Source organism: Antechinus flavipes, chromosome 1, assembly GCF_016432865.1.
Source record: "Antechinus flavipes isolate AdamAnt ecotype Samford, QLD, Australia chromosome 1, AdamAnt_v2, whole genome shotgun sequence".
Taxonomy (NCBI): Eukaryota; Metazoa; Chordata; class Mammalia; order Dasyuromorphia; family Dasyuridae; genus Antechinus; species Antechinus flavipes.
Window position 1 is genome coordinate 197,112,004 of NC_067398.1, and position 25,727 is coordinate 197,137,730.

At 31.6% G+C, this 25,727-nt stretch overlaps 1 protein-coding gene across 1 annotated transcript in view; it reads left to right on the plus strand.

Annotated features, from left to right (window-relative positions):
- The window catches only part of TMEM232 (transmembrane protein 232), a 157,979-nt gene extending 132,666 nt beyond the window's left edge, over nt 1-25,313 (plus strand). The window contains exons 13-14 of the mRNA XM_051994752.1: nt 14,910-15,000; nt 24,922-25,313. Of these exons, the coding sequence (XP_051850712.1) occupies nt 14,910-15,000; nt 24,922-25,155 (325 nt within the window). The 3' untranslated portion in view covers nt 25,156-25,313. The remainder of the gene's footprint in view (nt 1-14,909; nt 15,001-24,921) is intronic.
- Nucleotides 25,314-25,727: the final 414 nt, after the last annotated feature.

Here is a 25,727-nt window from a genome sequence, read left to right on the forward strand (position 1 = left end):
TTTTCCTAAAGTACAGATCCAATCTCTTAAACTGACTTTATTCTGGCTTTCTATTACCTGGCATTCAAAATCCTTCATACCAAAGGCCCCTCCTATTTTTCCTGTCTTTATAACTTACTTCTGCCATTCTTCCAATAGGTTGCTGCTTCTGTCATTTATACCCTGTCACTTAATGATAATATCTCCCTGTCCACTGATTCATTTCCTACCACCTATAAACATTCCCATATGTTAGAATGTCCTGATTCTTAAAAAAAAAAAAAAAAAAAATTCCTTCATACCTTTCAATGTTATTTAGACTTTTTGCACTATTCCCCTCCCCCCTTTTTTTCATCCCACTGCAGATGAAAATATCCAGTGAGACACCAATGAATGAAAGAATTGGATTGAGCGTGAGAAGATCCAAAACTTTGCCCTGATTTGTTATCTTAAGCTACTTTTAGTTTTTGTTCCCTCATCTATAAAATGAGGGAATCAGATTAGATGATCTATATGATTTCTTCTAGCTCCAAGACTCTATAATTTTATAGCTACAATTTACTTTCTTTCCTTTATTTGGCACAGGAAATTTATTTGCTCACTGTATAAATCTCTTTCAGATCTAACCAAAACTTAATGTTTTCTAATTCTATTTCAATACTTATCTTATTCTGTCAGGTGGTAGAATTAAGGTAATCAAATTCCTGATTATCCCTACATAGTTACAATCACACAATTTTTTTCAGGAGAGATAGAAGATTTTTTATATGATATCCCTCTCCATCAGCTTCTTATCTCACCCTCCAAAAAACAATTCTTTTTGTGGTTTGGGGAGAACAGTTATGTCAAGTATTGAGATACTTTTTTTAGTTGTGCTAAGACTGCATCCTTACTGATCTACTCACCTTGAGCATTAGTTCAAAGAGAAGATAGTGAGATGGCCTTGTAAGGACAAAAATAACAAAATATTTCCTAACAACCTGAGCATACTTTCCTATAACTGTATTCAACATTAGTCGGAAAAGTGGGCATTCATAATATATTACTCCAATACAGAAGTATATACATAGGGATATAAGGGGAACATTCTTTGTTTTCTTTTAATTCATGCTGCTCCCTTTTTTCACATTATGTTTCCTGGGCAGCTTGCTTAGTTGGACTTCAAGGGCCTGCAGCTAAATTCAAAGCAAGTATTTATTCTCAACTAACAGAATTCCTCTGGTCTTATGCCTTCACCAGCTGGGCCTTTTTGGTGTGGTGAATAGCTTCACTGCAAGACAACATGGTCAATGTGAATAGAGAGAAAAAAGAAAAAAGAAATCTTCTCTCTTTTGATAATCACGAAACATTTTCCTTTCAATTATTGGATTCTTTTTCCATAAATGGCTTTCTTAATGTGTTATTATTCATAGTTCTTAGAACTACCTTTGGCCTTAACTGAAAGTACGCCACTTTTTTAAAGATCACCAGAAGTATTTCAGATCATTAGGACTTCTGATAATATCAAACATGTTATAATGGAAAGAATGTTGGATTTTGAGATAGGAAGACCTGAATTTGAATTCTGTTTTAGACATAAGTAGTATAATTCTAAGAATGTCAATCCCAATTAATCCTCAGCTTCTTCAATTTCAAAATGAGGAAACTAGATTTATGAACTCTGAATTCCCTTCAAGTCCTACAATGATTTTAGAAAAATCTCACCTCTCATAAATTGGTAGTAAAATGTAGATACTTTGCATTTCAGTAAAAATTTTAACACACTGTTGTCCCTATTACCTTCTGCAATTTCATTAACTGAGATGGAAGGAGAAGATAGGAATAGAAATCATTTGAACATAGGTGCTCTGATCAACTCCTCTCGTTACTTTTACATTAGAAATATATCATTAATAACCTAAGCATTGTTATCTACAAAATTTTATGCTTATTTTTCTTCACATCATGTTACCCACCCCAATAGAAAGGCTAAGAGTTTCTGCTTTCCCTTCTTGAAATATTCCTTTTTTTTGTGAAGTGAGATTAATAAACCAAAAAAGGTAAAGGAAAATTGTTGTTACTATTAAAGTAATTCTTTCATTTCATGAAGACACACACACACAATTCAGTGTTTGTGTGTGTGTGTGTGTGTGTGTGTGTGTGTGTGTGTGAGATGTGGAAAAGAAGGAAAGAAATTGTCCTAGAAATAAAAAGTAAGGTAGAGATTAAGTGCACTATTTAGAACATGCATTTTAAGTATTGTCTACAGTGCTATTATGATATAATAAGTATTTTCCCTGTTTATCTCTTCTAATCAAGTCTATTTTTGTATTGGCTTATCAGAGATCATGATTGCTGCTCTTGCTTTTGAGAATTCATCCGAGACATAATAGATTTTGCTGAAGTATCTTATTTTTAACTCTGTATACATCTTTATATTTCTTATGTATTTCTGATAATATTTTATTGGATTCTGCTCTTTAATCCACTCTCCTATACTATTCAGTATCTAGTATAGCTTGGATAAATCACAATTTCTCTAAGCCTGCCAGAGTTTAAAGTAGATGACACCTATTGCTTCTTTAAGTGCTTCTTTAAGTTCTAAATCTTGTGATCCTAAACCATATAATTCCTTCAGGAATTAAGGACATAAAGAAACTTCAGAATTTTGAAGTAATAGAATATATTGTCCTTTAGAATAAGGATAATTTCATTTTTTGTATTTGTATCCACTAGGTATTTAATAAATATGTATGGCTTCTTTGTAGAATAGTAGACAAATCATGCTGAAATTCATATGGAAAATCATGTTTATACACACACACACACACACACACACACACACACACACACATATATATATACATATATATATATATTAAGTCACAGAGTTAGTATAGTTTTCTTCATAGGAAAGAAAAACTGAAATGAACAATGGCTACTCTAGAGTTTTTGACTATATGTAATCTAAACTTCAAAACTCACTTAAATAAGATTCTTCAGAAATGGAGGAAATTATAAAACGAACTCTCATTACTTTAAAGGTGAACCAATTTAACAATCCAATATAACAAAAGAGAGCAACAGATTATTTAAGAACCCTCCTCCAAGAGACACAATCTGTTGCTTACAAGAAACATCTCAAAAACAAAGATAAAAACAGAATAAAAATAATTGACAATTCATCAGATGAATAAAAAAACCCTCAGGAACTACAGTTATACTATCAGACAATGCAAAAACAAACATTAACAGCATAACTGGAAATAAATAAATGAAATGACGCTGAAAGAGCCATAAACAACAAAGCAATATTAATATTAATTTTATAAATTTCAAATGTTATCATATCTAAGTTCACAATGGAAAAAATTACAAAAAGACATAATAGTGAGAGAGAATAATGTACTTTTTCAGTTTTGGATGAATCTAACAAAAAAGGAAATACAAATTGAACAAATTATTGAAAAAACTCAAGCTAAAACTTTAATAATATCCAAATAGTTCTGCTAAAATAATTCTATATTTCTCAGTACTACCACATGGAATCTTAACAAAAATAAATCCTATGTTCAGACTCAGAGCTATTGAAAATAAATATAAAAAATGTACTACAATTGTGTATATCCTATTATAAAAGTGTTTACATAATTAAATTACTTATATAAGCATATATATGCGATTATAATAGTAAACAACTTATTTGCAGACCACAAAAAAATAATAAACAGACCTAGGAACACAAAGAAAAAAAATGAACCCAAATGGAAACTTAACAATGACATTCTAAATAACAAATAGGTCAAAGAACAAATTTTATAAACAATAATTATATGAAATAACATTTCAAGATTTGAATAACAAAAAATAACAATAAAATGAAATAACACTTCAAAATTTCTGACACACAAATAAAGTTGACCTCTGAGAGAAGAATTATTTCCATAAAAATATAACATTAACAGAATAGAAAAGTTAAGAGGTAGTGAAAAATAATCATTTACAAAATTAAAATGCCAAAAAATAAATCCAAAATAGACACAAAAGGAGGTATTTTACAAAAGTAGAGAAGTAGATGAATTGGAAATCAAAAAGACTATATAACTAATAAAACTAGAAGCTAGTTCTTTGCAACAACTGACAAAATTGAAAAACATTTAACCAATCTGATTAAAAAGAAAAGGAAGTTAAATCAATAAAATAGAAAATGACCATGGTGAAATATCAAAATCAGAAGAAAAAAAGAATTATCAGCATTTACTATTCAGTCATATGCTATCAAAATTGAGAACACAAAAGAAATGAATACTAACAAAAATATAAAATATTTAAATGACTGAAGGTCAAATAGACATATTCAACAATTTAACCTCAGCAAAAGAAGTAGATCTATGGAACTATATAAAAAACACAGTGGATAGAACTCAGGACTTGGAATCAGTAAGAAGAGTTCTAAACTGGCCTTGGACATGTGATTCTAAGGGAGTCAGTTAATTTTGATCTCAGTTTCATATGCAGAATGAGGAGAATGTTAGCTCCTAACCTTCCACAATATTCATTTATAAAGCATTGACCAGTTACTAGCTTATAGTAGGTGCTTAATAAATGAGATTTGGGGTAAGAGGAAGAGATATTCTTTTGGTTCTAATCAATTCAAAATATAACTCTTTCAAAGTTCTAGAGAACAGTTAATATACATACTTCACAAATTATTCTCAAAAGATAAGAAAGAAAACAAAGTATCAGACTCTTTTTTAGACATATACACTTAATCCCAATATCTAAATTAGGGAAGGACTGAACAAAGAACTCTAGGCCATTGCTGTTAATGAATTTTGATTCAATATTTTAAAATAAAATCTTTTGAAACAAACTATAATAAGTAATTTGAGAAAGCATTCATTATCATGAAATTAGATTTATACCAAGGATTCTGTTTCAACTTAAAAATATAACATACATAATGATATTAAAAATAAAAACCTCCAGAGATTTTCTTAGTGGCTGTAGACAAAGTCTTTTACAAAATACAATTATCATTTATAATAAAAGAAATGTAAAAAAAAAAAAAAACTAAACTAAAATATCCCAAACCTGCAAATTTCAGGCATAGAAAAATCTGATTTTAATAAAAAGCATGTCAAGTATCTATCTAAAAGTAAAAGCAAGTATCATATGCAATGAGGCTACATGAGCTTTCTCAGTACATTCAGGTGTAAAGCAAGGATAGATGTATATTTTCCCCTTTTTTATTTGATATATTTTTAGAAATGCTAATAATTCAATAAGAAAAAGACAAAGGAATCAAAGATGTTAAAGATAGGAAAAGAGGAAATTAAAAACTTTCTTTGTTGATGATAATTTTTTTTGGTGGAAAATCAACAACTATACATATATCTAAAGCCAAAAAAAAAAAAAATTCCAAAATAGAGAAAAAATCAAAATCAAGTCAAAATGTATTTATTAAATATTTCCTATGTAGTTAACATGCTAGATACTGAGAATGAAAATACAAAAAGCAAAAAAGATAGATAGCCTTGTCTTCAAGGAGCTTATGTTCTAATGGGAGAAACTGGCATCTGAAGAAAAGAAGAATAAGAAGGATTTGTAGTCTTCTGATTTCCAAAATGTAAATGCTCACACTAAGAGTTTAACTATCAACCCTCCAGTGGCATTAATACACTTCTGACTAAAAGTAATCTCAAACCTTTAACATTTTATTTTTAATAAATAATAATATATTTTAACAAATAATAATAATGAAACAGGAGGGAGAGGTCACTTATAAAGTAAAGAAACTGGCCACTGAACCTAGGACACTATTAACAAATGCATTACTCTTTCCTCTGTATCATGCTGGTACTGATATTATGCTTTTAAGGAACAGAAGAAAAGGATAGAGAAAACAAAATCTATTGATATTTTGCCATCTCACTCTTCCCTTCATAAGCAGAATTGACTAGCCTCTGAAAATTAGCCTGGTAACATTCTTATGATGTCAGGCTACAATTTTCTTAATGTAATTTACTCCTAGTCCAAAGAAAATCCCATCCATTCTAGGGTAGTTTAATCCTACATGAAGCGGGTAATTGTCCTTATATGAGTTTAAAAGATTTTATTTGTAGGCTTCTCTCTTCTCAGCAGATCAATTATGAGGCAAACCTATGTGATTCAAGTTCAGTGAACAAAGATTTGAAGAGAATCCTATCAAACTTTTAGACAGTAGAATTCCAGAAATTGGTTAAATCCATGGTAGTATGGCTAGTTATGATAAATAGTTTGTAAGGTAATTGTGTATTTTTATAGGAATGAAAAAGGAGCAGTATGATTAAGTTCCCAGGGGATACTCAGGCTTCCCTATATAAGTAGAACTTTGTATACAACTTTTGATAACAAGATTTTGTTAATTCAGATTTAATTGTTAAAATCAATTTTGAAGATGTTCAATTGTAAGTTAAATAGGAAGTCTGTAATTAATTAAGACAATGCTCACTATCTTGGATATAAAGTACATCACAAAATATGAAGACAATATTAGAAGTCCTTGAAAGATACGGCTTTATGTTTTGTTTTGTTTTTTCTAAATAATTCTCATGTTTCACTAGATAGCAAGCAGTCTTATACATGTTAAATATGTTATAGTATATCCTAGATAAAATATGTAGAATCAAACAGTTCTCTTGTTGCACAGGAAGAATTGGATTCAGAAGAAAAACAAAAAATACAAACAGTTTACATTCATTTCCCAAAGTTCTTTCTTTGGGTGTAGCTGCTTCTGTCCATCATTGATCAACTAAAACTGAATTAGATCTTCTCTTTGTCGAAGATATTCACTTCCATCAGAATACATTCTCATACAGTATCGTTGTTGAGGTATATAGTGATCTCCTGGTTCTGTCCATTTCATTTAGCATCAGTTCATATAAGTCTTTCCAATCCTCTGTGTATTCATCCTACTGGTCATTTCTTACAGAAAAATATTATTCCATAACATTCATATACCACAATTTACCCAACCATTCCCCAATTGATGGGCATCCATTCATTTTTCAGTTGCTAACCACTACAAACAGGGCCACCACAAACATTTTGGCACATACAGGACCCTGTCCCTTCTTTAGTATTTCTTTGGGATATAAGCCCAGTAATAGCACTGCTGGATCAAAGGGTATGCACAGTTTAATAACTTTTTGGCCATAATTCCAGATTGCTCTCCAGAATGGTTGGATTCATTCACAACTCCACCAACAATACATCAGTGTCCCAGTTTTTCCACATCCCCTCCTACATTTATCATTATTTTTTCCTGTCATCTTAGCCAATCTGACAGGTGTGTAGTGGTATCTCAGAGTTGTCTTAATTTGCTTTTCTCTGATCAATAGTGATTTGGAACACTTTTTTCATACGAGTGAAAATAGTTTCAATTTCATCATCTAAAAATTGTCTGTTCATATTCTTTGACCATTTATCATTTGAAGAATGGTTTGATTTCTTATAAATTAGAATCAATTCTCTATATTTTTTGGAAATGACACCTGTCATTTAACTATAAAAGTGTTTTCCCAGTTTGTTGCTTCCCTTCTAATTTGATTTGCATTAGTTTTGTTTGTACAAAGGCCTTTTAATTTGATGTAATCAATTTTTTCTATTTTGTGATCAATAACGATCTCTAGTTCTTCTTTGGTCGCAAATTCCATCCTCCTCCATAAGTCTGAGAGGTAAACTATTCTATGTTCCTCTAATTTATTTATGATCTCATTCTTTATGCCTAAATCATGGACCCATTTTGATGAGCTTCTTAAAGAAGAAATTTATTGACTAAGCTTAGCCACATAATAACAAAGCAGTAGTCAGGGAACATGTGAACCTACAAATAAGTCAATCTAAATTCAGATGTGATGTCTGACCATAAGACCCAAGTTCCTTTTCTCTGGGATAGGATGTGTAATACATAAATAAAAATAAATAAAATATCAGGCAAATAAAATTAGTGATGCTTCAGTAACTTATTACTCACTGCTTTATCTGCCTGGAATTTTTTGACACAATCCCATGTCTTGCTCCTTATCTGTCCTTCTACGAAGAGAATGTAGGGATAAAGGTAGCAAAGTCAATTGAATTCAGGACTTGGCATTAATTTCAAATACTTATTAGCTAGATGACACTGGGTAAATCATTCAAACTTGGTTTCTTCATTTCTAAAATAAAAAAAAAAGATAATAATGATGATAGTTAATAGCATATACTTTCCAGAACTGATGTTAAGATAAAATGAGATGGTTTTGTAACACAGCTTGCACGTCTTTAAATACTAAAAAAAAGTGTTATTAAAGAAATTCATCATTTCTCTGTATTTCTGTGGTATGAAAAATTTCATTTTGCAGTATCTTACTTAGTCCTGTACTTCTTTAACATTTTGGAACAATGAGTATGTGTGTATGTGTGTGTATAATCTTATAAAACAGCACATTTGAGAAGATGTTGGAATTGATGATTTCAATGCAAACAAAATCCTTTCAATTATAAAAAGAATCAAGAAACAATATCATTCCCTTTTATAATCAAAAACAATTAGCTCTCATGCCTATTTATGACTAAAAATTATTTTTAGAACATCAGATTCTATAACATTTCAAAAAAGATGATGGAGGAAAAAAGCTATAGAAAAGCAATCATAAATCTTAAATGAGGAAAACTTTAAAAAGATAAATAAATCAAGAAAGAAGAAAAATGTCGATTCAATAAAAACAAGCAAAATATGACTAACTGTATAATAGAAACTAGATTTTATTAAGGGGAAAACTAAAAAAAAATACCCTGGGAATATAAAGTTTTTAAAAATCAAATAAATTTGGGGAAAACTAATATAGAAGCCAGGCAGAAAATCAGTAAAAAGAAATTTAGAAAAAATGAATCAAGTGGGTCCCTAGGAAATTAGAAAGTGAATTAAACATTTTTAATTTATGAAGTTAAAGAAAACTTAGAATTGCTACCTCTAAAAGGCACTACAACTCTTGTACTAAAGTGTACTTTATGCTTCAAAATTTCCCAGAACATCCTCATTTCATACATGATTGACAGTAGAAAATTTTTCTAATTTATGTAACAATAATGCACTTTTGAGTTCAGGGGATATGGCCTGTTGGACCCTCTCCCTCTCCATTCAAAGTCCATCTCTTATTTCTGTCCATTCAGGAACTAGGTTCAGTGTCAGGGGAGTTTGACTTCCAAAGAGAATATTTAGTATTTTACCATTGTCTCTGACTTTTTTCATTCACACCTTTAAGACCCAGGGAAAATTCTTTAAAATTTAGGGATCATGTCCCCCAAAAAGGGAAGTAGAAAAGTATTCAATGTATCGTACAAATCACTTATTATCATAGTGCTTTATTTCTTCCATATATAATGCTGCACAAAAGTACATTGATAAAGGATATTAAATAGTATGAGCAAATAATCACTACTGTTATACTTTCCCAGGTAGTTAAGACCTAAATTTTTAAAACAGAGAGAAATTTGTGGGATTGCTCTTCATTGTCAAAACAATTTCCCCCAAGCTCATGGGTGATGCAGTAGATGCAGTCTTGAATCTGAAGTCAAGGAGGGCTGAATTCAAAGCCAGTTTCAGACACTTCATAAGAAGTAATAACTCTGTGATCCTAGACAAATTATGATCTTTGTTTGCCTCATTTTTCTCAGCTGCAAATTGGATATAATAAAAACACCTACCTCACAGGATTATTGTGAGAATAAAATAATATTTGTAAAAGGCTTAGCATAATACCTGGAGTACAGCAAATTATTAACAAATACATATTCCCTTTTCATTCTTCTACTTATGTCTTCTGGTAAACCTGAACATGAACTGAACTCCTTCTCTTTGTTACTAATTGTCCCCTCTGATGAAGAAACCTCCTCTTCTGCCACTCAACTCCAGTGAAATGACCCAGAATCTCTGGACATCTCAAATTCACAAAGTTGTCTCTAAAACTGAATACTTTCTCTTCTGGTTTTGCAATTCAATTCCCTATACTGAAAAGAAAATAAAAACAAAAACAAAAACAAAAACAAAACAGAAGCATCACATAGGAGCTCAAGGCCTAGGATCAGGTTTGCTTACCCCATACATGTCTTTAATTACTATGTATATGCAGTTTACTTTGGATAGGCTCAGGAAAGGGCACCAACCCTGTCTTTATCCCTACAGGAGCTGCTTAAAGATCTCTTCTATGCTTAGGAGAAGAATTTAAGGTGGAATGGCTCCATTTTAAAGGTTCTTTTAGTCAGCAATACTTCCTGATCAATAGTTGAATTATTTCATCATCTCAAAATACCAAGTCTTTCCGTTCTGAGCTCTGTTGTCCAGAGACATTGTTTTAGGAATTATAGTATATGATCTATGGGATAGTCCCTGCAGCCCCAACCTAGAATGTACTGCTCAACTTATTCCTTTGTAAAATGAAGCAGTTAGACTAGACTGTCTTTAAGGTCTCCTTTAACCCCCAAATTATTACATTTTATTGTACAAATTTATCAATGAGAGCATTTATTAAGTATCTATTATGTGCCAGACACTGTGCCAAGCACTTTACAAGTATCATCTCATTTGATTCTCAGAATAATTCTAAGAGGTAGAAGATATTATTATCCCTGTTTTACAGTTGGAGAAACTGAGTTAGACAAAAGTTTAAATGACTTGCCCAGGATTACACATCAAATAAGTATTGGAGACCAAGTCCAAATCTGGTCTTTCTGACTCCAGATCCAGAGCTCTGTGTACTAAGAAGCCACCTTTCAGTGTATAATGTAATAGAAATGCAGAAAAGTTGGGTCATTTTTCCAAGGAGGTACATATTTATCACATCCACACTAGAAGATAGAACTTTGTATGTTGAAAGGAACTGATTTAAAGTCCAATGTATACAATTCTATTTTCTTTGTACAAAATTAGTATATAATATATGCTCTAGATCAATGGTCTCCAAACTGTTTTAATTGTGCACTTACATTATTACAACTTTTTGAGCACATACTCTAAATACACAGAGACATCCATCTAAAATGCATATAATACATGTTTATGCAATGTATCACTACTATAAAAAGTGTATTTTGTTCATTATAAGTATATACAATAAGAATTCTTCAAAAGATAAAACTAAAATAAATGACATTTTTAAAAGATTTATTCTCCTTTTGGTGGTACAAATATTTTTGTTCTCACTAATATTAATACTTTAATTATAGTAAATTTATTTTGCTATTAAACTATATTAATATGCTAATAATGTTTAATATTTTAGTGAGGAATGTGACTCATTACATGTCATTATTCTAAGTTGTATTATTTAAAAATTTGGTCCTAATGATAACACAACTGAAAAAGATAGAACATAGTAATAAAGACAGATAAAAAGCAAAAAAATAATAATAATTAAATGCTTTTACCAGATAACAATCCCTATTTCAATAAATTTATGCATGGATTTTAGATGAAACAGAGTTAATAGATTTTCATTCTCTTTGATGTCAGTTATTTTGTAAACTATTGGAAAGGGCTGCATTTTGTGTTGTAAAGAAATAGTTTGTTTGTACCCACATGAAAAGTTGCTCCACATCACTATTGATCAGAAAAATGCAAATTAAGACAACTCTGAGATACCACTATACACCTCTCAGATTGTCTAAGATGATGATGAATATTGGAAGAGATGTGGGAAAACTGGGACACTGATACATTAATGGTGGAACTGTGAACAGATCCAACCATTCTGGAGAGCAATTTGGAACAAAGATTAAAAAGTTATCAAACTATGCATACCTTGTGATCCAGCAGTGTTTCTACTGGGATTATATCCCAAAGAGATCTTAAAGGAGGGAAAGGCGCCCACGTGAACAGCCCTTTTTGTAGTGGCAAGAAACCGGAAAGTGAGTAGATGCTCATCCATTGGTGATAGGTGAATAAATTATGGTATATGAATGTAATGGAATACTATTGTTCTGTAAGAAATGACCAGCAGGATGATTTCAGAGAGGATTAGAGAAACCTACATGAACTGATGCTAAGTGAAATGAGCAGAACCAGGAGATTATTTATATATGGGAACAAGACTGTACGCTGATCAATTCTGATGGATGTGGCTCTCTTCATCAATGAGATGATTCAGACCAATTCCACTTGTTCAGTGATGAAGAGAGCCACCTACATTCAGAGATAGGATCATAGGAGCTGAGTGTGGGACACAATATAGCATTCTCACTCTTTCTGTTGTTATTTGCTTGCATTATGTTTTCTTTCTCAGTTTTTCTTTTTTTTTCTTCTTGATCTGATTTTTCTTGTGCAACAAGATACTGTATAATATATATGCATATATTGGACCTAACATATATTTCAACATATTTAACATGTATTTGGACTACCTACCAGCTAGGGAAGGAGATGGGGGGCGGGGAAGAAGGGAGAAAGTTAAAACAAAATATTTTTCAAGGGTCAATGTTGGAAAAATTACCCATGCATATGCTTTGTAATTAAAAAAGCTTTAATTAAAAAAAATAAATAGTTCAGTTTATGTCATGTGATCAGTAAGATGAAGTACTAAATATATATTTTTTGATCGTCATAACATCTCAAAACTCTCTAAAATAAGAATTATGCACAACACACAACTTCAAAGCTTTTTGCAGTTTTTTCCATAGATACATCAAGAACCTTATTAGGTAATAATCTGAGTAACAGCAGAGAAGGCTTATCTCCCAGGTGCTCACTCATCATCTCCTCCCCAATCAACTACCACTCATGGCAGAGCTGCACAATGGACCTATATAGAAGCATACGTTCTGAGATCAAATGAACAATTCCTGTGCAGCTTCTACAATCTTTACTGGATCATCACTCTTCCCTGTTCTTACCCAACCATTCTGTGGCACCAAAAAACAGAACTCAACTTTGCCCAATGTCAAACCCAGTAAAGAGGAGGAAGATGAACAGGAGGAGAAAGACAAAAAAATAAAAAAAGGGTAGGAAAGTGGAAATATAAAATAACTGGAGCAACAATGAAAATATTGAAACAGACAACAAAAGGAAATGAGCCAAAGTGCCAATATGTGTGTGTGTATGTGTCTTTGGTGGTGGGTGTGTGGAGAGACTCCATTAGACCTAAAGGAGAAAGGATCATCATCAATTTAAGAAAAATGATAGTGAAAAGTTATTTCTCCAGTATAAGAGACTGAGATAGCTTTGCAATCAAGAGATCCATAATCAGAAGGAAAAGACTTAAATGTGAAATATAAGGAAAATATATGGGAAGATATAAGAGAGGAAAAGGCTAATAATACTAGAAATCTCAGGAAGAAGAAAAATCATACCTTGAAGTTGGCAATGATGTCAAAAAATGGAAATAGTCAATGTTAGAGAGGATGGGAAGTGAAGCAAAAAACATGCATTGTTAATAGAGCTGTTAATCATAAAACCATTTTGGAAATCAATCATCATTAACATCATTAAAGTGATGGTAATATCCATCCTCTATGATCTAGAGATTTAAGTATCAGACATATCTCAAGGAGGACATTACTAAGAAAGCAAGTACCCATATTCACCAAATATTTACAATAACAATTTTGTGGCAGCAAAGAGTAAGAAACAAAGTAGATTATCAGCATTTAAGGATTGATTAAACATATTGTGGTATATGAATGTTACTGTAAGAAATTATTGTTGTGATAAACACAGAGAAGAATGGAAAGAATTCCATGACTTTATACAGAGTGATGTAAGCAGTCAAAAAAGATATATACAGTGACCACTATAATATAAATGGAACTAATAACCATTACAAGACATTCAAAAGTGAATGTAATGACATTACAATAAGCAAGTATGGCTCTAAAAAAGAGATATGAGAAGATATGTCAATTCTACTTTTTTACACATTTGAGAGGTTTGTGTGTGTAGTACATTGCGTATATTTTCAATTTTTTTTTATCCGTTGTTAGTTGTGGGGTTTTTTGTCTCTTCCTCTTTTTTTCTCTTAAAATATTTTTGTAGGATGGTTTTCTGGAAGAGAATTTTGGGAGGTACACTAAAAAAATTCTAATGATATAAAAAATTACAACACCTAAAAATAAATAACTTCAAAACCACTTAAACTCTTTGATGATTTAAAAATAAGTCAGAAATGTCTATTGATAAGTTTTATTAGTGCATAGATAAAATTTTCATGAGAAACACATCATTTTCAACAACAAAAGGTCACTATTGTAAAAGTTTAACTAATCATAGTGGTTTCATAAAATTATTAGCTAATATCTCTGGCAAAATTTATATTTAGGACAAAGTTCATCACTAACAATAGCATAAATAAATTTTTATTTCAAATAACTATGATAACTTTTAAAAACTTTTTACCTCTTTGTCAGTTATGAGTATAACATCATTTTTTAAAAATCTTGTAATGGGACTGACAGAAATCTCATAGTAGAAAAACTGTCAACCCAGACATGTTTTTTTTTTTTGTTTACTTGTATTTAAAATATTATTGCAATTGTTTTTTCCCCTTAATGCTTGAGAGAATTCACTTATAAACCCACATTTTTTCCTCTTAAGTTGTTCACTGATATCTCATTCAATTTTCCCTCTTTTGAGATTGAGTTATTTACTTTATTTTTCTTTATAGATCTAGTAATTTGCATACATTTTTCAAAACAAGCAAAGGGTTTTGTTTTTTGGATTATTCTTAGTTCAAGTCAAATGTAAAAACCACATATATCAGGATTAATCATCAAAAATAAAGACAAAACCTTTAAAGCTACTGGATTGAATAGGAAATTCTCATAAGTACTTTGTACTGATTGTATATAATAAAATGGTTAATATGTAAGTTATAATGAACAGAAATATACTAGTGATAATGCATATGCTTAATCATAGTTTTTGTCTTTTGTTTCTGAAGGGAAAGACCTCCAGAAAAAGAACTAGTCCGTCCATATCCAGATATCATTACTCGTGCAGATATGGCATTGAAAACTCTTATTGATAAGCAGGTAATATTCACTATCTTAAACCAGTAATATATGTTATATATGTTTTATAAAGGTTCCTTGAATAAGAAAATATAATTTTGACCCATGAACCTCTATATGCAGCCCACATAAAGAAAACATTGGAAATTACAAAATCTGACCATGGAGGTACATTGCCAAATTTAATTGCTTTGTTATACCACTGATACATTTTAATATCTTCCTTAATGTATGGGATACTTTGCCTTTTTGTATTTGTAAGATACTACTAGCCTAACATATTTCTTAAATTAGCAATAATTTGTGACAAGAATCTAATTTTTGAGTTTTTTTGATTTTCTCTGATGAATATTTTTGTCAACTAAATATCAGTCCTTAAAAGTTAAAAAGTTACATGGTGACCAACTTTTGACTTTGAGATATGAGAAAGGCTATTAATCATTTTGTTCCCTAGAAGATGTAAATGGACTGGGAAAGCAAAAGACCTAACTATTAGGACAATTCATTTGTCTATTCTGCTATATGTATATGAATTTCTCCAAAATTTACTTTTGTTGTGTTAGGGAGGTTAAAGCAAGAGAAGAGGGAAGAAAATGTTCATTAGCTTTTTTTTTTTTAAAGCAGAGAAATAGTGGTAGCAGTAATAGGTAAGCTTATACTACAACACTTGGAAATTGAGATTTCTAACATGATACTATCAACTGTAGAATTACATCCTTATGATCATCGTTAATATTTTCCTTTATTTTATTTAACTATGTTCATCTTTCTAAACTAAGGAATAAATTATTGCATTTACTGATTAAAAATTAAAGAAATGCTTATCTATATCATTTAGATTTGGGTATACTTTAATCTATAGGATTATTGCCCTAGCAACTTACTATAAGACTGGGCATTAGATAGAGAGTTCCAAATGACCAACTTGAAAAATCAGCATGGGGTATATGGTATAGAGAACATAATATATCTATAGTTGTAACACCTTCAGTATATCAGAAAGCATTTATTAAGTATCTGAGCATTTTGTTGAACCATGGTGATACAAAGAAAACCAAACAAACAACAAAAAAAAACAGCCACAGCTCTCAAGACACAATCTTAACAAGAGACAACTTGCAAAACAACTTTATACAAATAAGATAAATCTAGGAAAAGGCTGAGGTTGTCTTAGAGGCAAGACACAAAAATTAAAGATGAGAGTTTGAAGGAATATAGGGAAACCAGAAGGTTGAGATTAGGAAGAGTTTTAGGTTTGTGAGAAAGTCAGTGAAAATGCTTAGAATCAGAAGTGAAGTATTTTATTCAAAGAAAAGCAAGGAAGCCCGTGACACTGAATTGCTGAATACATGGAAAGCAGCTAGCATATAAAGGGTTACAAAAGCCAAGCAATTAGTTTTAAATTTGATCCTGGAAGTAACAAGTAAGAGGGTGTGACATCAGATTATGTATGAAGAATGTGAGAGAAAATAATTAATTTAGGATAACAATAATAATAATAATAATAATAATTTAGGTTGTGAGATTAAGTAAATGGGAGGATACTCTCAACAGTGATGGGAAAGAAGGACGAAGTAGTGGTTTTGGGGGAACAATGATGTCCAATAATATTGAAAATGTTGACTTTAAGATATCTTTAAGACATTTATTTACATAACATTTGATCTGAAATGTCCAAAAGACAGATTTAGATGCAAATAAATAGATTGTGAAAAGTCAGGGTTAGGCAAAGTCGATCTGAAAATTATTTGCAAAGAGATGAAAATTGAAATCACAGTATATGATGAGATCACCAAGGAAAATAATATAAAGGGAGAAGACAGTCGAAGAAAAAACTTTAGGTGAGGCCACATTAGTAGGCATGACCTAGGTGAAGAACCAGGAAAGGCTATAGTTAAAAATTGGTCAGTGAATTATCTAGTTCAATAAATAAATATTCATAACACATCTGCCCAGTATTAAGCATTGGGAATGCAAAGAAAAATAAAAGCAGTCCCTGCCCTCAAGAGTGCACATTTTAATGGAGGAGACAACCTGCTGACAACTTTACAAATGAGCTCTATACAGGATAAATTTGAAATAATAAATAGAGACATATAGCTAGAATTAAGAGAGATAGGAAAAGCTAAGATTTCAACTGGGACTTAAAGGAAGCCAGGAGGGAAGTTAAGAGGAGAGAAAATATTCAAGGCATGGAGAGTAAACAGTGAAAATGCCCAGAATATGGAGAGAGAGTGTCTTGTTCAAGAAACATCAAGGTGCTAATGTCACTGGATTATAGAATACATGGTAGAATATATGGTATAAAAAGACTGGAAATGTAGAAAAGCATCAAGTTATGAAGGAATTTGAATGTCATACAGAGTATTTTCTATCTCATTTGCAGATCATAAGGAGACACTGTATTTTATGGGGGGATAACATGTCAGACCTACCTAATTTCAGGAAAACTAATTAATTTGATAACTGAGTGAAGGATGGACTGAAGTGGGAGAAATTTATGATATAAATATCAACTAGAAGAGCACTGCAATAGTAACAGCATGAGGTCATGAGGGCCTGCAACAAGGTTGGTAGTAGTATCAGAGGAGATAAGGTGGTGTTTGCAAGAGAAGCTTTGAAAGTAAACTCAAGCACCTATAATGAGAGTCTTGGTAATGGAGGGGGAGGGAATTGTGTCACTTTACATAGGAAAACCAGGACAAGGGAAAGTTTGGGTGGAAAATATAATTAGTTCAATTGTGGATATATTGAGTTTAAAATGTCTAGTGGATATCCATTTAAAGATATCTGAAAGGCAACTGAAGATATGAAACTTGAAGTCAGCAGAGATGAATAAATTGGATAATAATCAGCATAGAGATGGGAGTTGATCAGATCCCCAGGTGAAGTGGGAGAAAAGAACAGAACCTTGTGGAAAACTCATATTTAGAAGGTATGATTTGAATGATGATCCAATAAAGGGGACTGAAAAGGAGTGATCATGAGATAGCAACAAAAGGAATCTGCATGATTTAAGATGAGGAGGAAAGCAAAAGAGGAAGTTGTTGCTAAATGACCTTAATATCGTCAGTAAAATATAATTCAAAGTTCTCAGCTGAGAAGTTGGTTCTATGGAAGTTTTGAAGAGGGATGAAAAGATTTGAAAAATCTTTTTGAATGGAATAATAAATTAATAGGGAGGCATAAAGGCAGTGCTTTGTGAAGCCAGGTAGTATGTTGATGTTTGGGTTTTTTTTTCCTTAGCTTTGTTCAACTACATCACAATTTGCCCAATAATTATAATTGACCAACAGTAGGATTAGCTACCATTTGAGGATTCATGAATTGGATAGGAACATTTAAACCACCTTATTATGATTCCAAAATTCTTCAAGACAGTTTAGCCTTCATGAAATATAATATATAATATCCATGTCAGTTGATCTTTATACTTTTGCAATGTCATACACTTGTCAAAGATAAAAATTACTAACCTCATTTTACTGAAAATCTGTTACAGAGGCAGCTTAAATATTCAGAGGTCAAAAAAGAAGGAAAAAGCAAGTCAAAATCAGGGCCAATATCTTTGGGCCAATTAAAACTCAATGGCTTCCAATACCCACATCTCTTCTCTCTTTTGGAGCATATTCACCATCCACATACAACAACATAATAGCAAGTGATGAGGATCTATCTATTTTGAAAATAATAAAGTCAATTTTTTTTTCCTTTAAAAATCTCCCCCCTCCAGGACCTAAATCACTGGTTTTATCTTTAGTTTCTTTATATGACTAACAGTAATTTGAGAGGATTCATAGCAACTTATTCTGAAAAACATTTTTAAAAAGTCATTTACAATAACCTACATGCTATTTACTTGTTCCTTGTAAGGGAGATAAATGTTTTGTAGGTAGTGTCTTTTTCCCCAAACCAGAACTTTAGGTTTAAGATGAGGAGGAAAGCAAAAGAGGAAGCTGTTGCTAAATGACCTTAATATGGTCAGTAAAATATAATTCATATTTTTCTCCTCACTTTTCCATATATAGGATCCTGAAATTTTTTTTTAAATTTTTATTTAATAATTACTTTATATTGACACTCGTTTCTGTTCCGATTTTTTTTCCCCTCCCTCCCTCCACCCCCTCCCCTAGATGGCAAGCAGTCCTTTATATGTTGGATATGTTGCAGTATATCCTAGATACAATATATGTTTGCAGAACCGAACAGTTAGGATCCTGAAATTTGAAGGGATCTCAAAAATTACCTTGTCTAGTCCATAACTGAATAGAAATCCCCTTTGCAGCATTCCTGATAAGTAGTGTACAGCTTTTACTTGACTTCCTCAGTAGCCCATTTCACTTGTATTCAGATCTAATTGTTAGAAAATATTTCTTTCTAGTGTGTTTGATATCTTCCTTTCTGCAATTTCTATCATTAGTCTTAGCTCTATTTTTATGGCAAGAAAAAGTCTAAATTGTCTTCCACCAGACAGCCATTCAAATAATTGAGGCTATCTACTTTCTTTAGTTTTCTTTTTCTAGGTCAAGCAACTTTACCTTCTTCAAACAATTCCTGTATAGCAAAGTTTTCAATCTCATAATTATCTTGATTGACATATACAAGTTTTATTAAATTTTCCCTAAATATGATACCTAGAGCAAAGAAAAAACTTAGGGAAGAGCATAGCATATCTATTATAATTAACATTTTCTCCATCCTGGACAAAAGGGTATATTTTTGCAACTTAACACTGAATTGAAAGATCTTGGTATAATGGATTCTGCAACAGTCTTGGTGTTCAGAATGTTTGAGTCATGATTGACCTGCTGGCTGTGTGGTTGTGGTCAAGTCACTTGATGAAATCACTGCCCAGACAATTCCCTAAAACTAATTTATCAATGACCTGCATCAGCAGAGGGAAAAACCACATTGAGAATTCCCCATATTGACTCATATCTAGAATAAAATAACAACAATGATAGTAGGAGTAGTAGTAGTAGTGGTAGTAATAGGAAGAGGAAGAGTTGTAATAGGAAAAGGAGGAGGAGGAGGCATGTAATAGATTATTTTAAAAAATATACCTTCTTACACATTTTCTGTCTATGCCTTCTTCCCACTGCATACTTGTACAGGTGATTTTTAAAATCCAAATTAATGATGTTCTATCTATTCCTACTTAATATCAGATTGAAACAAATATTGTACTTTAATGAGGTATTTTGGTGATCCTTATTTTATTGTCCAGGATATTAACTATTCCTCCAAGATTCATATTTTGTCCATATTTGGTAAGCATTCCATCTTCATATAAGTCCTTGACAAATATTTAAACATCAGATAGTCAAGAGAAAACCATTTATTCATTGTGTTAGAAATCAGTCTAACACATTGAACCAGTAAGGACTTAGGATCCCAGCCATTCAAGAATATTTGAATCCAAATAACTATAGTGTTTTTTTTAAAGAATATTGTAAAAGATTTTGCCAAATAGTTCCTGATTCTGCAATGTCAAGACTTGATGAAGATTAAAAGTATCTTTTAAAAGTAAAATTTTAGGATATATTCTCTAGTCATCCTTAAAAAGTAATTTTGATGGCATAAAGAATTAAAAGGGGATGTCTTGTTTTGAAATAAAATTTCTAGACTAGAGTTACATTTATCAGGAAAGGAATTAGTACTTGTGGGTCAGAAGAAAGAGGCAAATGAAAACTCTAAGAGACTGAAATTTGAGAGGTTGAGCAAGATCCTAAGGTACAAAGGGTATGTATGTGGAGGGATAGAGTTGGAGAAGAGGCTGAGGATTTGCAGATTCAGAGCAACTAAACTGCTAACTGTCTTTGGTCTGGGAATAATCCTGATTATTCCACAGCAAGTTTACATGCTGATTTACATGGATCTTCTTCTGGGGTTAGAGCCACACAGCTAATTTTTAGAACTTGTTCTTGATCAATCAGTACATAGCAAGGGCCCATGTTTAGGACTATTCCTCTTCTCCCTGAATCTGTGACTAGGAACTGAGTAGTAGGAGAGAGGAGTTGCTGGGTGGCATTTTCCCTACCCAGTGCTAGTTCAGTGCTAGCCTGGGATTTCTTTCCATCCTGTAATTCCTGCTCTAGTTTTTAATCTCAACCTTCTTTCAGTTCTCTGGGAACTATAATGTTCTCAATTACATATATTCTTAGACATTCCTTGTCCTTAGTGTTCACAGACTTCTGCCTGTATCTCTAAGCCACCCTAGTTGAAAAAAAAAAAAAAAATGACTCACTGTGACTTTTTCCTGGTTTTCCTAGATGTTGTGGAGAAGAGATAATTTGGAATAAGACTGTACTCCTTTTCATAGTGCCATTTTGACTCTGAAATACTATTTCACTATTTTGAAATCTCTCTAAAATCTAAAGCTTAAATTTTTTTTTCTGTGGACAGGATCTGTTATTATCACACTATTGGTTTTGGTTATAAAAACAAAATATTATGAATTCATTAGATATTTAACACCAGTAATTGAAGAAATGCTATAAAGCCAATGTCATTGTCTATATAGATTCTATATAGCTTATATATAGTCTACATACGTATGTGCGTGTGATATAGATATGAGGATGTATACACTCCCATATCCATGTATTTGAAATATATATATGTATGTATTTTAAAGCATGTCATAAAATCTATCAGATTTTCTATCAGCTTCTTTTCAAAGCATGACTTACAAATTGTATCTAAATTTCCTTGATTATTTTGGCCTCAATTTCTTTATATTTCAAACAAAGTTGTTCTTGTCTTTTATCTATAACCTCCTGACACTCTATTTCTCTTTTTCTGTTTCTTTATCATTCTCTCTCCCTCTTTGGTAATTTTTTATACTGCAGAACATAGATTTATTTTATGTGTTGATATGATTGTTCCCAGTATATACTTAAAACTGATTTGATTTTTCCTTGTTATTTAAGAAAAAAACTATTTTACAGTAATTCTTTATCTTGAACATTCCCATGTCCCTTTTAGGAAGATTAGTGGTTAAGTATAATACTTAGCATGTAGTAAATGGCTAATAATATTGATTTGCTGATTGATTAAAAGGGAAGGAGACTCTTTTTTAAAGGAATTTTTATATATTCTGAAAAAGAAATTTGAATAGTATTTTTCCACCATTGGTCTCAAAAGCAGGAGTTCCCAATCAATTACAATTAACCAATCACAAATGAAATCAATGAGAAGAGTGTGGAACTTGAAAGACCTCCCAGAGTAGCAACCCCACTACTTTTTCCACCAGAATATCTAGATCTTGGTTTAGTGTTGTCTTATTTTAGGTTTTTAAGCTGATATTGTTCATCCTTGTTTAACAAGGTTTCTAAACGTCAGAAACTCTTTATTCTACAGTGCTTTGCTTTCAGAGCTTCTTCTTTCCTTTGCCCTTTGGTAACATTCCAGTATCCCAAATACTTTACTAATGTAAATACTACAGGAAGGTGGGGTGGTGAATAATAAGGATAGCAGCAGATAGAAAAAAATAACATTCCATAATTTTAAAAGGTTCTTAGAATTCATTCTTATTCCTTTACCACTTATTGGAAATTTGTCCTTTTCTTTATTTCTCTCTTGTTTCAAATTCTTCTTTTTAGCAATTTATATTTATAGTTATTTAATTCTAATTTCATCATTAATGAAACTGCATAATATCAATTGCCTTTCTGAAATCTATTTCCTTAGCCCTAATGTCATAAAAAACCCTGAGCCAAAGCATAGCCTTCTTACTTCCTTTAGCTTAGTCATATTGTTTTCCATATTCAACCTATTGGTCATATTGAAACATTCTGTTCTGCTCTATCTGTCCACAAATTTTTAGCAAGAAATTAATCTTTCCAATAGGCCCACACTGCCTCTCTTAAGTTTCAAGCTTTAGGATTCCCATTATTCTATATGGAGGCTCAGAAGATGTTTGCCCTCTTATCTTTTCATTTCTAGTTGATCCCCTTAAATAAATTTGCTAAGTAAAATCTTTTGATTAGTTCAGCTCTTAATGGACTAGTAATCTCATCTCCTTGGACTATGTATAATAACCTAAATGTCCCATTATGTCAGATCCTTCACTCGCACCAAATATAAACCTCTTGATTCCACAATTGCTTATCCAACAAATTGTTCTCTTATTCTTAAACTTTGCTTTCAAATGGTTCTGTGCTTAACTATTCACTTTGGTTGAGTTGAGTTGATGGATACATCCAAAGGTTAACTCAGTCAAGAAACATTTTCTAGTATTTAGCTAGAACAATATCAAATCCCTATCTTAGGATCTTAACTTCTTGGACATTCATGGTTTCTTTCCCATTGGGTATCTGACACTAAGGTAGCTGTAAACTGGGGAAAGATTTTCACTCTACTATGTGTCAGTGCTCTAGTGCAATTGTATACTAAGAATGGATCTCACAAATTGCAAGTTGTTACAATAATTACAAAAATGTATTCATGAATACAATGAAATAGCATTGTATTCATATTTCTTCAATTCAGGACTATTTTATCATAGTCAATTTGATATCATTTGTGACTGAAAGTTAGCATGTGCCTTTTTTAATTAATATTTTAGATGGAGGATGACCAAAAAAAAAAAAAAAAAAAAAAACAACAGTTTTACAATCAATTCCTCAGGACTTACCAGGAAACTTCATGCAGACTCTCTAATACAACTTTGATCCAAGTTGAAAAAATACACTTCCCTCTTTAGTGGAGATGAAAGACCACTATAGAATGTTGTGTTTGGGTGTAGACTATGGTAGAATAATCATATATTGTCAGATTTGGATTTTGTGTATGTTGCTTTTATGAAACTTTGTTTTTAGCCTTTTTTTTTTTGCTTCTTTGTTGCAAGAATTGGTTGGGGACCCAGGGAAGGGGAGGAGAGAATATATTTAGAATGAAAGTCATATAACAACAGAAGATAACAATGATCTATTTTTAAGTAAGCTTGGCCCCATGAAAATGTTGGGGACCTAGTACAGACTCTGCACAATAGAATCTGCTGCTGTCCAACACTTATTCCATATCTTTATTCCCAAAGGATTTTTAAGAAGCCATGTTGCTGTCAATAAAATGTATGTAACCAACTCAAGTGATCCCAAATGGCTGTTTTACAGAGTTGTTGAGAAATAAGTACAGGTCTGCTCTGCTCTACAATTTTCTCTTCAACATTACATATTAATGTAATACTAGGTACTATTTTGTTGCTTGATTTGTGTTTTCAACATTTTTCATAAATTCTACAAGGTTCTCCCTCTAGGCAAGTATTGTCACTAAAAAAAAAAAAAAAAAAAAAAAATCACTAAGGCCTGAGCTGCAGAAATATAAGATTGCTACTCCCTACCAAATTGAGCTTCTTCTATTGAATGATTTCTATTATTTGCAAAAAGTAAAAATGAATTCTCTTTCTGAGGATCTAGATGTTTAAACTTACTTTAATTTTTATAATGTAGTGCTGTGTAAAATTCCTGAAGGAAGTAATATAAAGTTTTCAGAAGCAAAAATTGACTAGAATTTTTATTGGAAAATAATGCAGAGGCAGCTAAATGGCATAATGGAGAGAGTACTGGCCCTGGTGTCAGGAGATACCTAAGTTCAAATATGGCCCCAGACATTTACTAGCTGTGTGACCCTGGATGAGTCACTTAATCTTGATTGCCTCCAAAAGAAAGAAAGAAAAAAAGAAATGTACTCATTATCACCTCAAAAATCAATATTTACTATTTAAAAGTGTCAAAAAGTGTCATCTTTTCAAAAATATTAATTTCTATTATTAGAACCTAAGCTCTGGAAATAGGGAAATATTTTTTTTCCAACTGTCACTCTTTGTTAACATAGAAATCCTCAAAGATTAATTCACTTAATGTGAAAGTATGGTTTTCTAACATAGTTCTTGTACTTATATCAATCTGCTAAATAAAACAAATTTTCTGTGTACAATAGTGGGAGAAGGAGCAGATCATCAGACTTCAGGAACAGGAGAAACTTCTGGCACAAAAAAAGAAACAAAAAAGAAAAGAAGATCTAAGGCGTTATCAAGCAATGATGAAAAGAAGAGAAGAAAAAGTACACAAGACAACTAAACCTTATGAACTACCTGGACTGGAATATTCTGAACCAACGACTAGTGATAGAGCATCAACTGATGCAAATAAACAAGGGATATCTACTGCATAAGAAAACTTTATTATGATTGACTTGGAGATGCTTAAAAGTAGTTGTCAATGTTGTGACTCAAACTTCTTAAAAGTAATATTTCAATCTTTGTTAATCAATCAGTTCTTTAGCAATCACATCTGATATAAATTTCCAATTATAATTTTTTCAGAAGCTCAGTTAGCATTTCTCTCAATTGACTATGACTTATTTTTCTTTGGCATATTTTATTTGGATTTAAGTACAAGGGCTTGGTTTTCATGGTGGTATAAAATTACATGTAGAACAATTATAATTTTTAATAAACCACATTTGAATTATCTCTTTAAAACAAAAGGGAGAATATTGGCATTACTCCTGTAATATATAACAGAAGAATAAAATGTCTGTTTTTTCATGTCTGGATTTTGTATATCAAAACAAACACCTTTCTGAACAGCTTGAATTTTTTAAAAATGAGTACATGCAGCTAAGCAAGAATAGATATATTACTGGAAGCTCACTTTAGTCTTTACTATACACAGTATGAGGCTATTAATAGATAATGTCTTTAATTTGTCAGGAGGGACTACAAAAATGGACTGGGATGATCA